Consider the following 15966-nt stretch of genomic DNA (forward strand, 5'->3'; position numbering starts at 1 on the left):
GTGTCTTAAAATACAAGTTGATATTTGCTACTAGAGGGTGGAGGTCAATTTCAAATGTCCTCATTGCAAGGAAAGCGGGGAGAGTGTGTGGTGTTTGAGCCCAGTGATTAAGCCTGGGCCTGCACAACCCAAGCCTCCTTTATAGTGATTTGCTTGCTCAGCTCATTCTTCTACTTTTAGGGTCAGAAAGAAGGAAGTACCTCATAAAACTGGTCATCAACAATGAGTCATCCCTCGGTTTAAATCTCCTGATCGCAACAGTGCCAGTGTGACTGCAGGTACTTCAGAGATAGGAAACGCAGCTCTGCCAATTAAAAGTGCTGATAGTTTAGAAAAATTAGGTGAAATTGTGGAGTCCATGAGCTGTGTACTAAAAGATCACAACTTCCAGCTATACTTTCCTGTACCCGGAAGAAAGCAGCTGTCGTATTTCTTAAGAAATTTTTTTTTTTTTTTGCAATCCACTTATGAAATTTCTTGGGGGGAAGTGAAGATCCCCAAGAAAGGACATTGGTGAGGAATTTAGCCTTATGACTGAAAAGGCCCATCATCCCCTCCAGCTGCTCTGCACAAAACAGAAACTATTGTAAGAATTTAAAGATACATTCTTCTCACTGGGGCTTTATTTGATGAGATTCAGTGAACACACTAGAAAGAACCAAAAAGCAAGCAAATCGAAAGTTAAAACCTCTTCAAAATTATTTGATACTAAACACCCAATGTCAAATTGTATAAGACATTTTAAAAAATGTGAGTGTTTTGCACACTCTCAAACATTCAACACCAAGGAATGGCTTCAGATCAGTTTCGCATTATTTCTATGTACACTGGAAGGGGAAAACAAATCCTCAAATGGAAAGAGAGAAAGTTACAGGAAAAGGAGTATAATGGGACCTTAGGTTTCGCATTCTTTCATACCAGTCATTTCTTTTTTATGAGCTGTAGCTAATTCGTGCTGTTTCGGAACACCCTCTTACCGACTTAACAGGGTAGTGTTATTGTTCTTCAGGATGCAAACTGTTTAACTGACAACTGATGGAGTCACCACGTGATGTTAAATTAAGATTTCTTCGGCACAGGGCAAATTTAATGTGGAAAGGATTATTATCAAATCTTAAGGAAAAGGCAAGGCTGTGTAAAGACTTCTGTCCTGAACTGACTTGTTTTTTTGCTCCTTGAATAAAATTTTAAAATTTAATTAGCATAGTGATTTTCAAATTGCTATGAACTGCAAAAGCTTTACGCAGTGCTTTTGTTTGCATAGAACTACTAGTGGGATGGAAGAAACCTCAATCACTCATGTCTGAAGTGTTCTTAGTTTTGTTGAGGGAGTCATGCTAGATGTTGTCAAAGTCTAGTGGTTTATAAATCACTATTAGAGAACCATTTATTGAATAACCACCTGCATCCCTAGGAATGAACAGATATTACTTGATATTTAAAGATAATTAAGCCAAAAAATCCAGTCATCCATACTGTAGTCAAAAGGCTACCAAGAGTCACCATAATTTTACAGAAATAGAGAAGCAAAAAGAACAAATTGAGCAACCTTAATTCTAGTATAAGATGAAAGATACCCTTACCCACAAGGCTATTTTTCACTCTTGCAACAATCATATATCTTCTTAGTAATGGGAGAATTCATAGCTTTCAGGATGTGGTTTTTATATATACATACATACATACATACATATATATATATATATATATATATATATATATGTATGTCTAGGAAGATAACTTTGTAAACACTAAGTAAAACAATTACTTTATTGGAAAAATTAGAGACACTGAGAAACTAACTGGTGCAGTCCAAAAGCTAAGATAGCTGTCTACCACCATCAACCAAAAGTACAAAGCTACTTAGAAATCATCCCATTGTTTATCATGACCTTTTCAATAATAAACAGTCAGGTCCTCAGTACTTCCTCAAACAGCAGAAGGGTAGAAGAATAAAGAGAAAATAAGTAATTACAACCATAATGGTTTTCTCTCGAAGAGTACTGAGTGATTTTCTTCTATTAGGCAATCCCATGACTTATTTTTATAAAAATAAAGAGATCTTGGTCTCTTAAGGTTTAATTCCCATATTGGTCTTGGATTTCTACATTCTCCATAGGAGTGTCTAGGTCACTTCCATCCATATGCTCTTGATCCCTAAGGAGCTGATGTGAGATGTAATCAACTACCAGAAGTGAATCCCAGGAAGACTGCCCTGTAGCCTGACTCCATGGGAATCCGCTTAGTCTAGAAGAAGAGATAATCCAACTCTACAAAGCATCTCAAATAGGTTACTCAAATATTAGTGAATTTCTCTGTATGCAAGTAAATCAATTTTGATCAAGTCAATTAGGAAATAAGTCTGATCCTTATGAGGGAGAGGAAATGGAGCTCCTCAGCCTCAGAATAGAGGGACTCTTTTTACCATGAGCTTACAGGGCTGGAAGGAAGTCACCATAAATTCCATTACATATAACATTTTTGTATCCACATATATTTAATGGTACTATAACCTCTCTCTCTTTCTCTCTTTTTTTTTTTTTTTTTTTTTTGAGATGGAGTTTTGCTCTTGTTGCCTAGGCTAGAGAGCAATGGTGCAATCTCAGCTCACCACAACCTCTGCCTCCTGGGTTCAAACGATTCTCCCGCCTCAGCCTCCCGAGTAGCTGGGATTACAGGCATGTGCCACCACACCCGGCTAATTTTTTAGTAGAGACGGGGTTTCTCCATGTTGGTCAGGCTGGTCTCGAACTCCCAACCTCAGGTGATTCACCTGCCTCGGCCTCCCAAAGTGTTGGGATTACAGACATGAGCCACGGTGCCAGGCCATAACCTCTCTTTTTTAAGCAAAGTAAGATCAATAGTGAAACCTAAGCAAGAGGCAGTTCAAGAAGGTAAATAAAAGATTTGTACTATCAGATGAGACTCTGAAGGAACAATTTTTGAGACACAAGGAACAAGAAAATATCAAGGAATGATAAACATTTTGTAAAACCCAGGCAAGGTTAACCTCAAATTTGGCTCAGATTCCATGGCGAATAAGCCTGTACACATGACCCTTGAGTCACACCTGATTTGAGAATAAAAGATGTTACCATCTTGACAAAAAGTAACACTAAGGAAGTTGTTTCTAAGAAGCACTAGGGGAAAGACTCTGCAATTACCAGTTTTTATAAACAGCATCATTTATATCCCTTGTGGGATTGTTATGGGCCTTCTAAAAATACATCTATGCAAATTACGTTTCCCAAAGCATTATACCACATAATAAAATGCTATTATTTGAGGAAAAAAGGGGAAGTGATCCAATAGTAAACAGATAATGCAGCATACCAAGTATTATATTTTTTTAAAAGTTCACTATAATTAAAACTATCATTTTTCTTTTAAAAGCAAATAATGTTAAAACATGCCCCCAAATTATATTTTCTACAACTGGGACTTGAAATGGCCATCTTGTTACTACTGGGACATTAAAATTGACCCTAGATTTTTATGTTCAAAGTTAGCTGCCTTATCCCAGTTGAACACTACTGAGGGGGAGAAGGGTGCTGCCTCCCTGTCTACGCCAAGGGCACTCTTTCCTTCCCATTTAGCTGTGACTCCTGGAGCAGTCTTCCCGGGCGGCTTCTACAAGGGTGTGCACCCTCCACTGGCCACCACTCAGAGGCCCTCAAATGGCAAGCCTCTGCACTCTCCTGCCAGCCTGTGAGTGAATACAGTTAGAGGTGTTGAACAGGGTGCCTGATTTCAGAAATTCTGAGATTTTGGAACTTGCAGTACTCGTTCACATCCTCTTGTAGACAGAAACCTCACAAGGATCAAGATGACACTCTTTGCTGTAAGCAAACATTACAAAGTAGGTAAAGAATGCAGACAAGCGTAGGTCATTGAAAACTGTACACCTCTGGCTTAAATATTTAGAAGTTCATACCACATTATAATCACAGCTTGCTAGCGTACGACTTCCTCTACCTAAAACAAATGGAGCAAAGAAGCGGTCTTGGCTAGTCATGTGTGGAGGGGCAAAAAAGATGTCTGAGCCTGTTAGGCATGCCAGCCAGAAGAATGATGGCATGTCAGCAGCAGACCTTTCCCAAGTGCTCTACAAGACCTGGCCTCCTGTCCCTGCCTCATGCCAGGCCGCTTTCCCCTTTTGCTCTGTGTACTCCTGGCCCAATAACCTGGCTCCAATGTACTGAGCTTCTCCTTGCCTCACTGCCTTCAAATAAACCATTTCCTCTTCCTGGAAAGCTCTTCCTACCTCCCTTCCTGGGTATGCACCCTTCTCACTTCAGCGTAAAAGTCAATTTTCTAGTGATGACTTCTCTGAGTAGATCCCATCCCTCTCCCCCAGGCACAAAACAGGTTAGAAGCTTTACTAGTTCACAAATGTAATGAACCATTATTTTTAAAATGTAAGTCTTCCCTCGTAAGCTCCATGAAGACAGGGCAGTAAGTTTCTATCTTCTTTTGGTGTATTCCTAGAACCTAGGTCAGTGCCTGGCACTCAACAAACATTTGTTAAAAGAAAATGAAATATTATAATTAATATATCTTTAACCCTTCAACACATTTCAAGATAGTTATTATGGGTCATATTCTATAATTTACTCAAATTTGCACAGCTAGTAGGAGACGGGAGCACATAGACTTAAAGGACTTTCAGACTCTGAAGCCAAAGCTCCAACATCAAATTAGTTCATCAAATTAGCGCATGCCCCCCCAAGGGGCAAACGAACAGCTCTACCTCTTCAACAGAATTTCATGATGAGAAGAATTAAGATGAAAACTATTGACATTCTCTCTCAACACAAAATTGATTTATTTATACTGATTTCCTGCTGATGGGGAAAAAAAGTAGCTCACAATTACTTATGCATGTGGACTGAGTGGTTTAAGTGCTTTCTTGAGTGTAAATAAAAGAGATGTGAAGTATAAAGACACTTACCATAATTCCAGTAAGTAAGCAGACTCCTTTTCCACAGTATGTGTTAGGTACCATGTCACCATAACCAATGGAGAGAAAAGTTATTGATATCAACCACATCGCTCCAAGGAAGTTGCTAGTAACATCCTGTTGATCATGGTACCTGAAAAACAGCAAACAAAGCCAGTCCTTTATAATGAATCTCTAATATGATAGTTAAGAGTGGTTTGGTTCAATTCAATGAATTTACTGTATCTTCTACAAACTGCTATATTTAGAAGTTTTCAAAGCTTGTGAATATAAATAAAATTGAGCTTCCATCTAAGCAATCCACAACATCAGAAACTGCCTCAACTTTGTAAATCATCTGAAAGAGACTGGAAAATACGAAACAGATTTCCTCACTGGTGTAAGACGATACAGGCACATTTATCTTGTAGACTCCTCCGGCCTCTGCCCATGTCTCGTCACTCTTTGCCCAGCTGATGTGCCAGACTTAGGAGACAATACGCAGCTGCCCAATCTCACTCCACTTCTTTGTAAGCAAAATGAATCATGCTGTTCCCTTTGCTTGGACTGTCCTTTGCTACCTTGATTTCCTGAAGATGGGCTAACTCCTCTTCATCTTTCAAAGTAAGTTCAAGTGGAAGCCTTTTCTGTCTTCTCTTCCCCTCAGTGCCTCCCCTGTGCTCCCTGAGTATCGTGCACATCCCTAGATCACGGGACCATATTATAATAGGTCAATCTACCTGGATGTCCTTCATCCTTGAACACAGAAACTGTACTTCTGATCACAGAGTTCCTGCCCATAACCAGAGCTTAATAGAAGCTGTCTTACCAGTTACACACAAAGAACTTATAGTGGAAAAGAGGGAGAGGGATACAAAGTATCCTAATCATTCTTTGAGGTGTCAAATTTTACTGGCAAGGAAGAAAGCTTTTATATCAGAAACAGGTATCCTATCACATTTTGGCTGAATTAACAGTACTAAACAGTAACCCTCTGTGCCCATGATCTGGATACTGGTTTCATACAACAGCATGTATGCATACGACAGCAAGGCCATGAGAGTTGTCACCCTAGAAGAATTTGCTCTGGACGCACATTCTGTGTGGTCATGGGGCAGAGAGGCCCTGCTCTGATTTCTATGACAGTCAGGCTCCAGACTCTGGTCACTAGAGGACTTCCTTGCTTTTCATCCACCACTGGAAAAGACCACCACTCCTTCCCATCTCTCAGGTAACACTCGGAGGACTTTCCTTTCCTCATTTCTTGTTCTGCAAAATATACTGGTAATTGTGCTGTACTCATCAACTCCTGCTTCGCTCACTCAGTCCTGCCTTTCAACTCAATTCCCCATCTGTGTCTGTGCTGCCAGGGCTGTGGTGGCAAGGAGGCTGCTCCTAGCCACAGTCCCGGGATTACCAGAGCCCCAGGATTAATCCTATATGCAACCTACACTGGGCCATGACATTATCTATGCTTTTTTCTTTTCTTTCTTTTTTTTTTTTTCCTGTCCCTCATCCCATGCCAAGCTTCCTGCTTCAAAAATTTAAAAAATGCAGATTTATCTTATATCACAGGGTATAAGCTTTTCGGCACAATATCAGTAGAGCTTACACTCTATCTTTGGACATACAAGAGACCTATTCTTATCACGTCTGTCCCTTTGCCCTCTTCCAAAGAAGAGAGAAGAGAGAAGCTGAGAAATTCTGTTTCCTGCTACTGTGGACTAAGGAAAGAGGCTCCGGGCTAGAGTGAGTGGAACCCCAGAGAAAGGGCAATCACTGATCTCCTGGAATCAAACGAAAGGGCATGTGAACAGGCAGCCAGCCTGGTTAGGAGCATCCTGCAAGTTTCTGGTGGCAGAGGTGCAGAAATCACCACTGTTTCTCACCCCCAAACAGCCTCCATGACCTAGCTGTAGAGTCCCCTTTCCCCAGAAGGTCTTGGTGTAGAGACTGTCATTGTCAAAAGGAAAGTAAAATGTATTCCTAGCATTCCAGGAAGATGGCTGAGTGCATTTCCCCTAGAATCTTTGTTATCTTTGTTACATACCTAGGAAGATGCTATGTGATCAGTGCTATGCTCAGCCACAAGATGAGCTAAGCAGGATTCTATGGACTGCTCTGGGAGCCTGCTAAGCATATGTAACAGAGCTTCAATGGGAGGACGGGGTTTGCCTTTCAAAATAAAACCCGAGAAATCAGCTCTGGATTATAACCTATTAATAATATTGGGGCTCTCTAGTAAGTATTCCTCACCAAGCAATTTCCTAAAACAGGAAATATATTACCCTGTCATAAGTATGGGCTGTAAAGAGAGTGGAGGCAAAATAGTTCACTTCCTATTCAATTTTTAATTGTGAGATAAAGCTTCTTCTTAGCATGATCCATACACAGATGTGATACACTTAAGAGTTAATGGCTCTGGTTCCCTGACGCATATGTATGTATATACCATACTTACTGAGTGTTCACTATGTGCTCAGAGCTTAACTTGCATTTTCTCATTTGACATATGTTTTAATGCATGGACAATCTTTGGCGAAACAGTTATATTCTTGACCTTCTCTGTATCAGCAAAGTGTCCTTAGATACTTAGTTTCTAGACACTTAGAAAATGTGCCTGGGTCCCAGTGAAATCCTCAAGTTATTTTTTCACTGCTACAGTGAGTGACCAGAACACTGTTATTAATATCTAGCTAGGCTGGCCAGGCACGGTGGCTCATGCCTGGAATCACACCACTTTCGGAGGCCAAGGTGGGTGGATCTCCTAAGGTCAGGAGTTCAGGACCAGCTTGGGCCAACATAGGTAAATCCCATCTCTAATAAAAATACAAAAATTAGCCAGGTGTGGTAGTGTGCGCCTGTAGTCCCAGCTACTTGGGAGGCTGAGGCAGGGGAATCACTTGAACCTGGGACGCAGAGGTTGCAGTGAGCCAAGATTGCACTGCCACTGCACTGTAGCCTGGGTGACAGAGCGAGACTCCTCGTCAGAAAACAAAAACAAACAAAAACCTACCTAGGCGTGGTTTTCATAGAGCAGCTAACTATGAAGAGAAGTAGGAGATTTCATATGACAAACAAAGCTTTCTAGGGGGTACCTTCATGGCCATTGCTGCAGGGAAATTTCAACTTTGGCACGGGTGTGAAAGTCTTTCTAATTTCTTCCTCCTGTAGCCCTTTTTATTAAAAATGTTTTTCAGAGTTGGGGGCAGTAAATGACTAAAAACTACAATGTAAAGCATCCACTGGAACATTTAGGCAAGCTAACTCTTTAGACACCTTTAATAAATGCTCAAATCTTATATATGCAAATTTCTTCCATCCTTATTGGCCAAATACTCTCAAGAAATATATCATTAAATCACTCAGTGAATATTTACTATATGCTGTGTGCATTACACTGCATCAGAGACTGTCATCCTGCACTGAAGGGCTTTACATAGAAACAAGCATCTTTCTAGGAGTTGGCATTTTAGGGTTTGGGATTCAATGATAAGTCATCCTTTTTGCTTACAAAATAATAAACCTGCCCTAAAAAATAGCTCAGAATAGAAAAATAACATCTCATACTGATGTTTATGTTACACTCAGACATACATGATTATGAATATTCAAGATGAGGTAATCAGGAACCAAATTAGATACTATAAGAATAATCTCCTATTTTGTTTTTCAGCAACTCAGAAACAAATATTAGACTTTTCACAGGATGATATTATAATTTAGAACATTCCCAGGTTTTTAATCTATGACAGATTCACACCATTGTGAATGATTTATACAATGTTTAAAAATATTCAAAAGATTTTTTACAGAAGTTCACTTCACAGACTTAGACAATTCCAAACTTCTTCTCTACAAGAACTATTCTGAGAAAGGCATGAAGAAATGACTTGTACAAATTTCAAGTTTTGATCAACATGAATGCTGATTTAATAAAAACACATTCAATAAGATTAAAATTAGTGCAAGGAATGCCCGATAATCCCAAGCTTTTAAAATCAGGACTTTGGAGTTTTGGCATGAACTGCATGCTTCAGAGACAAAGATTGTAAGATCAGCTTTAATGTTTTAAAAGCAGCAAAATGTTCCTTTTCTTAGTTTCTATTCCAATTCATTTCTTCGTTCATTGCTGACTGAGGGTCTCACACTCTGTCTTAGATTACAAATATGACAGCTTTCTATAATGTTTGTGAGAGTTCACAGGAGTTATCTTTCCCAGGGAATCAGTGCCTTCTTCCCCAGGAGAGTGGCGGCCTCTGGCCTGCGCTCCTGCCTAGCCTCAGCACCCACACACTAATGGCCGGCAGTTATGCTGTTCTCTTTTACAGCTCTCTTTCTCTGCAGGTGTGTTTCCTTCTGCTGGGAAACACGTTCCCCCTTCTCTTCAACCCTCGTTTGTACTTTGATGATCTGTCTGTGGGTCCCCTTCTCCAGACTCCCTGTAGCTTTTGGTCAGCATGATACTCTAAGCCTGGTTCCCTCACTGTATCCCAGGAACATCTTGTAGATACCTCTAGCACCATTCGATGTTACTTTGGGTCATAAGACAGGTAATGTGGAATTTGCTCATCTAACATGCCCTTAGAATAAAAATTATGAAGAATTGGAAGACAAAGACTATGCCTTATTCATTGTGGTATAGTCACAGATGCTTACAAAAATATAGCAGGGAATTAATATTCGAAGTAATTAGTGTGACAAAGGGAAACATGTCCTCAACTTGACTTGCCCTAGGCCACAGGCTTGATTTTTAGGATCATATACATAGACATTCAAAAAGTGGATAAAAATAATTCTTGCTCATCAGTGAACATAAATTGGATTTGTCATATTACGTTCCAAGATCTGTGTGCAACTTATAAGGTATTTTTATACCTGTAAAAATAATTCAGTCATGGAGGTTAACAGCTAACAAACTGTGTTCATTAATCCTTTTCTATTAAACTTACAAGTAATACTAAAAATGGCAAAAATATCTCATCTCAAATGTCAGCTCTGGTCTCAAATGTCAACCTTAGTTAGTGAGAAGTATTATGGAGATGTAAATGCATGTGATCAATCCACCATCAGTTCTCTTTCTGGAATCCACCTGTCTCCTGAAATACCATTAAAGTGACAGCAATGCATTTTTTTTAAAGGTGTAAACCAACAAGAACAAAGGGAAATGAAAGGAGACATCAGAGAAGAAGAAACACATTCTTATATGAATTAGTGTGTATCCTGCTTTCAGCCAAGATGGAGCAATAGAGAACTAGATTATTTATACTCTCTCCTGCAACAACTAAAAAAGCAGATAAATATTTGGTACAACGGTTGTCAAGACATTGGTTAGCTAGCAACAAAGGACAGTGATTCTTGAGATGGAAAACAACTAAACTGAAAAATACAATTGCCCCCACTTTAATGACTAAAGAGAATCTCCTAGGTGCAGCTCAGGGAAGGAAACCTGGCACTGCCTGGAGCTCTCCCTCTGTTGAAGGACAGAGCTGGAAATCTAGGGAGGTCAAGAATTCAAAAGGCAAAAATCAAGAAGGAGAGACCTGTACAGAGACACATGCAGAGAACTTCAAAGGGTTCTGCTTGGTTATTCAGCTGAAAACTCATCTATGTGAAGTGATGCAGTATCGCTTCAAGATAGACTGCGGTAAAAGATACACTATCAGGTGAAGAAAGATTGTGCTAACATAGGTATAGTATGCCTAAGTGTGTAAGTGCAGTCATACCTGGGGGGATATTGCAGGTTCAGATGCAGATCACTGCAATCATGCAAATATTTCAATAAAGCAAGTCACACAAATTTGTTTCCGTTTCTAAAAATGTTATGTCTATACTGTAGTTCTGTTAAGTGTATTATAGCATGATGTTTTAAAAAACAATGTATATACCTTAATTGAAGAGTACTGTATTGCTCAAAAATTCTAAGGATTGAAGTTTTCAATGAGTCATAATCTTTGTGCTGGTGGAGGGTCTTGCCTCGACGTTGATGGCTGCTGACTGATCAGGGTGGTGCTTGCTGAAGGTTGAGATGGCTGTGGCAATTTCTTAAAATAACACAGCAATGATCTTTGCCACATCAATAGACTCTTTCTTTCAGGAAAGATTTATCTATAGCATATAATGCTATCAAATAGCATTTTACCCACAGTAGAACTTCCTTCAAAATTGGAATCAATCCTCCAAAACCCTGACACAGCTTTATCAACTAAGTTTATGTTATTTTCTAAAGCCTTTGTTGTCATTTCAACAATGTTCACAACATCTTCTCCAGTAGTAGATTTCATCTCAAGAAACAGTTTATTTGCTGATCCATAAGAAGCAAAGGAAACTCCCCATACATTCGAGTTGATCATGAGATTGCAGCAATTCAATCACTTCTTCAGGCTCTACTTCTATTAATATTTCTAGTTCTCTTGCTATTTCCATTATTCTGTTTCCATTATTTCTGTTGAAATGTGACTCCTTTCAAGTTATCCATGAGGTTTAGAATCAACTTCTTCCAAACCCCTGTTAATGTTACTATTTTGACCTCCGTCCCTGAATCACAGATGTTCTTAATGGCATGTAGAATAAGTGAATCCTTTCCAGAAGGTTTTCAATTTACTTTGCCTTGCTCCATCAGCTATAGCCTTACAAAATGTATTTTTGAAATATGACTTGAAAGTCATAATTACTCTTTGATCTGTGCGCTGCAGAATAGATGTTGTGTTAGCAGGCATGAAAACAACACTCATCTTGTACATCTCCATCAGAGTTCTTGGGTGACCAGGTGCATTGTCAGTGATCAGTAATAATTTGAGAGAAGTCTTTTTTTTTTTTTTTTTTTTTTTTTTTTTTTTTTTTTTTTTTTTTGAGCAACAGGTCTCAAAAGTGGCTTAAAATATTCAGTAAATGATGCTATAAACAGATGTGCTGTCATCCAGGCTTTGTTGTTCCATTTACAGGGCACAGGCAAAGTAGATTTAGTACAATTCTTAAGGGCCCTAGGATTTTCAGCATGGTAAATAAGCAGTGGCTTCAACTTAAGAGTCACTAGTAGCATTAGTACCTAACAAGACAGTTCATGTGTCCTTTGAAGCCAGGCATTAACTTCTCCACTCTAGCTGTGGAATTCCTAGATGACATATTTTTCCAATAGAAGCCTGTTTCATCTACACTGAAAATCTATTGTTTATTGTAGCCACCTTCAACAATGATCTTAGCTAGATCTTCTGGACACCTTGCTGTCGCCACATCGGCACTTCCTGTTTCACCTTGCTTTTGTTATAAAGATGGTTTCTTTCCTTAAACCTAATGAACCAACCTCTGCTAGCTTCAAGCTTTTCTTCTGCAGCTTCTTCACCTCTCTCAGCCTTTAAAGAATTGAAGAGAGTTAGGACCTTGTCTGGATTAGGCTTTGATGTGAGGAAATGTTGCAACTGGTTTGATCTTCTATCCAGACTACTCAAACTTTCTCCATAACCGCATTAAAGCTGTTTCGTTTGCTATTATTCATGTGTTCACTGGAGTAGCACTTTTATTTTCCTTTGCATTCACAACCTGGATAAACGTTTGGTATAAGAAGCCTAGCGTTCAGCTTATCCCAGCTTTTGAAAAGCCTTCCTCATTAAGCTTAATTATGTCTAGCTTTTGATTGAAAGTGAGAGAGATGCAATCCTTCCCATCACGTGAACACTTGGACGCCATTGTAGGTCTAGTTGACCTCATTTCAGTATCATTGTGTTTCAGGGAATAGGAAAGCCAGAGAAAGGTGAGAGAGATGGGGGAACAGCTAGTTGGTGAAGCAGTCAACACACACAACATTTATCAATTAGGTTTGCCTTCCCTTATGGGCTTGGTTCATGGAACCCCAAGATAATTACAATTGTAATATCAAAGATCCCTGATAATAAATCACCATAAGAGGTATAATAATAATGAAAAAGTTTGAAAAACTACAAGAATTACCAAAATGTGACACAAAGACACCAAGTGAGCAGGTGCTATGGAAAAAATGATGCTGATCGACTTGCTCGATGCAGCATTAACACTGTCCTTCAGTTTGTAAAAAATGCAATATCTGTGAAACACAATAAAGTGAAGCACAATAAAATGAGGTAAGACTGTGTGCTATAAACCCCAAAGGAACCACTGAAATAACACACTGAAAAAGAATAGCTGAAAACTCAATAAAGGATAGAAAATTGAATATTAAAAAAATCCCAAGAGAGCCAGAAATAAAGGGGAAAAAAAGGACAGAGATGGAGAAAATAGGAAACAAATAGCAAGAGGAGAGATTTACATAAGCCTATCTGTAACCACATTAAATATAAATGGTCTGTGTACCCCCAATTTGAAGGCACAAATTGTCACAGAACCCATGGAAGTGTCACAACTTGGAGAAACCAAGTATCACAAAATGCGTGGATAAAGTCTGAAGCTAAAAAGAGGGGAACTGATTAAGCCTAAGTATAGAGAATGATGAACACTCATGTGCCTGCCCTGTCTGGTACCAACAGGCACCTCACAGGAGATAGGTTCATTCTCTGGGGACAGACTGGATACTCAGAGACTCAGGGCCTAGCCAAGGGCAGAAGAAGTGTTTGGGGCCTTAAGTTCAAGTCTCTAAGCTGAACAATAGCATTTCTAGTCTCTCTCCTTCACTTCCCATAGCTGACCCTAATATTAGGATGTGATACTACAGAGAAAGAATATTTTTCCCTGGAGAAACAGGACTTCTCAGAAAAGACATTAATGTATTAATATCAAGAATTCCTTAATGAAAAACTTAGCTGTCACCCCACAGTGATTGTCATCAAACAGCCCTTACCGAGCTTCCAACTGGCTTCCAACTGCCACTCTTAATACAAAAGAATGGCAAATGATCAGCACACACTTGAATCTGGTTTCTATAGAAAAGATACAAAAAGGAGGGAGGAAGAAAGAAAAACAGAAAGGGAAGGGAAGAAACAGAACAAACCTGAGATGATGTAGAGTTATGAGGGGACAGGACTCCTGAACTATGTAAATTATACTACAAAAAAGCTAAATAAAAACCTTACTATGCAGCCATAAAAAAGAATGAGTTCATGTCCTTTGCAGGGACATGAAGCTGGAAACCATCGTTCTCAGCAAACTAACACAGGAACAGAAAACCAAACACCACATGTTCTTACTTATAAGTGGGAGTTGAAAAATGAGAACACATGGACATGGGTTGGGGGCTGGTGAGAAAGGAGGGGGAGGGCATTAGGACAAATACCTAATGCATGTGGGGCTTAAAACCTAGATGATGGGTTGACAGGTGCAGCAAACCACCATGGCACATGTATACCTACGTAACAAACCTACACGTTCAGCACATGTATCACAGGAACTGAAAGTTAAAAAAAATTGCATTGATAGGAAAAGGAAAAGAGGAATACAACTATACAACTTCAAGTTATAATGAAAAAGTAACCATAATACAGTTAGATGTAAGTTGACAGAAATTTCCCGGAAAGTAGAACAAAAAGACAAAAAGAGAAGGAAAGAGGAGAGCAAAAAGGATACATTCTTAGAGAATTAAAATAGAGATTCCAACAACTGTCTTTCCAGAAGGATAATATGGACAGTGGAAGAAAAGAAATAAAAATGTTCTTCTATTTCTTTGACAGGAAAACTGGAAGGTACGCATCTATCTCTAAAGGGAAGATTCTACTGAGAATATGTATATGAAATAAGAAATGACCTAAGTCAAAGCAGATCACTGTAAATTTTAAAATACCAGGAATAAAGAGAAGATCTTAAAAAGTTTCTAAGAGGAGAAAAATAGACTGAGCTAAACATTCTAAAGCTTGCCTCTAACATTATTTGTTTCAAGTAGTGTGTATGCGTGTTGGGAGGAAAAGAGGTAGGCAATGCATCTCTCCTTGTTTTGTAGACGGGAGTGATGAAAAATCTGGGAGTAGGAACTGAGCAGGCATAGATCAGGCCCCCTCTGTCTTTGGCTTGGCTGCAAAGCAGGTGTATGGGGTTTTCCATGTGGTAAGCTCACTGCGGACACAGAGTGACTCCCTCAATGTGAGGGTATACCTATGACTTTTTTCAAATTCAGTGGTAAGTCAGCAGAACATTAGAAAGCCCATGTTGCTGTAGGGCAAGTGGTGGTGTCCAAATCTGTTTAATTTCAGTAACAAAGCTGATATTTCCATGTCCACCGGCTGCTGGCTCAGAGAAGTGAAAGGAGTATGATAAACGGTCTCCTTCCAAATTGCAACTATGTGCAGGTAGTTTTGATTTAAAGTAAGGGCAAATAAAGTAAGCGCTTCAATTAATTAGAACATATAAGCATAAAAAGGAATTCAAAGAAGGCACATATCTAAGTGCAAAAGGAAAAGAGCTGAATGCCAATGGCTCAGAAAGAAGAGCTAACATGTATCTCTTACTTGTTGCTGATATTCATGCATAGCTATTCACCGTAGCTGCATATTCACCCATGGCTGCATATTGAAGTCACCTGGGAAGGGTTAAAAGGAATCCTGTGCAAAGCCCCATCCATAAACAATGAAGCCGAGGTCACCGGGGGTGAAGCCATGGCACAGGGATTTTTTAAAAGCTCCCCAGATGATTTTAATGTGTTATCTAGTCTGAGAACCATCAATTAGCTTTATTTCAGGAGGAGTTTCTCATTCAATAACATGGTGAACATCTATCTACACGTAAAGAAACTTTTGGAGGTACTGAGAATATGTAAATGAGTAAAAATAGTAAGTGTTCATGAGAAGCTTAAAATTTAGTAAGGGAGAAAAATGGTTGCAAAGGAATAAGGTAATATGCAAGCTGTAATAAATGCGAACACCAGATGTAAAGACCTATCAAGAAAAAATATATGTAACAGATTGAAAATGATGACATGAGTGTCTAATCATGTTCCAACACTGACACCTAAAATTACAGTTCTAAATTCAAATAAAATGTAAAATCCAATAAGCCCAAACACTTTAATAAAACCCTCCCTAAGTGAGGGTGCTCTGAAGTATAAATGCTATAGTTTTATGTATGAAACT

General features: G+C 39.1%; 1 protein-coding gene across 2 annotated transcripts in view; it reads right to left on the reverse strand.

Moving 5' to 3' along the window:
* The window catches only part of KCNN2 (potassium calcium-activated channel subfamily N member 2), a 427681-nt gene that overhangs the window by 25468 nt on the left and 386247 nt on the right, over positions 1-15966 (reverse strand). For both annotated transcript variants that reach the window (XM_050793051.1, XM_050793053.1), the window contains one exon: positions 4952-5093. In XM_050793051.1, the coding sequence (XP_050649008.1) occupies positions 4952-5093 (142 nt within the window). The remainder of the gene's footprint in view (positions 1-4951; positions 5094-15966) is intronic.

Source organism: Macaca thibetana, chromosome 6 (assembly GCF_024542745.1).
Source record: "Macaca thibetana thibetana isolate TM-01 chromosome 6, ASM2454274v1, whole genome shotgun sequence".
In the NCBI taxonomy this organism is placed as follows: domain Eukaryota; kingdom Metazoa; phylum Chordata; class Mammalia; order Primates; family Cercopithecidae; genus Macaca; species Macaca thibetana.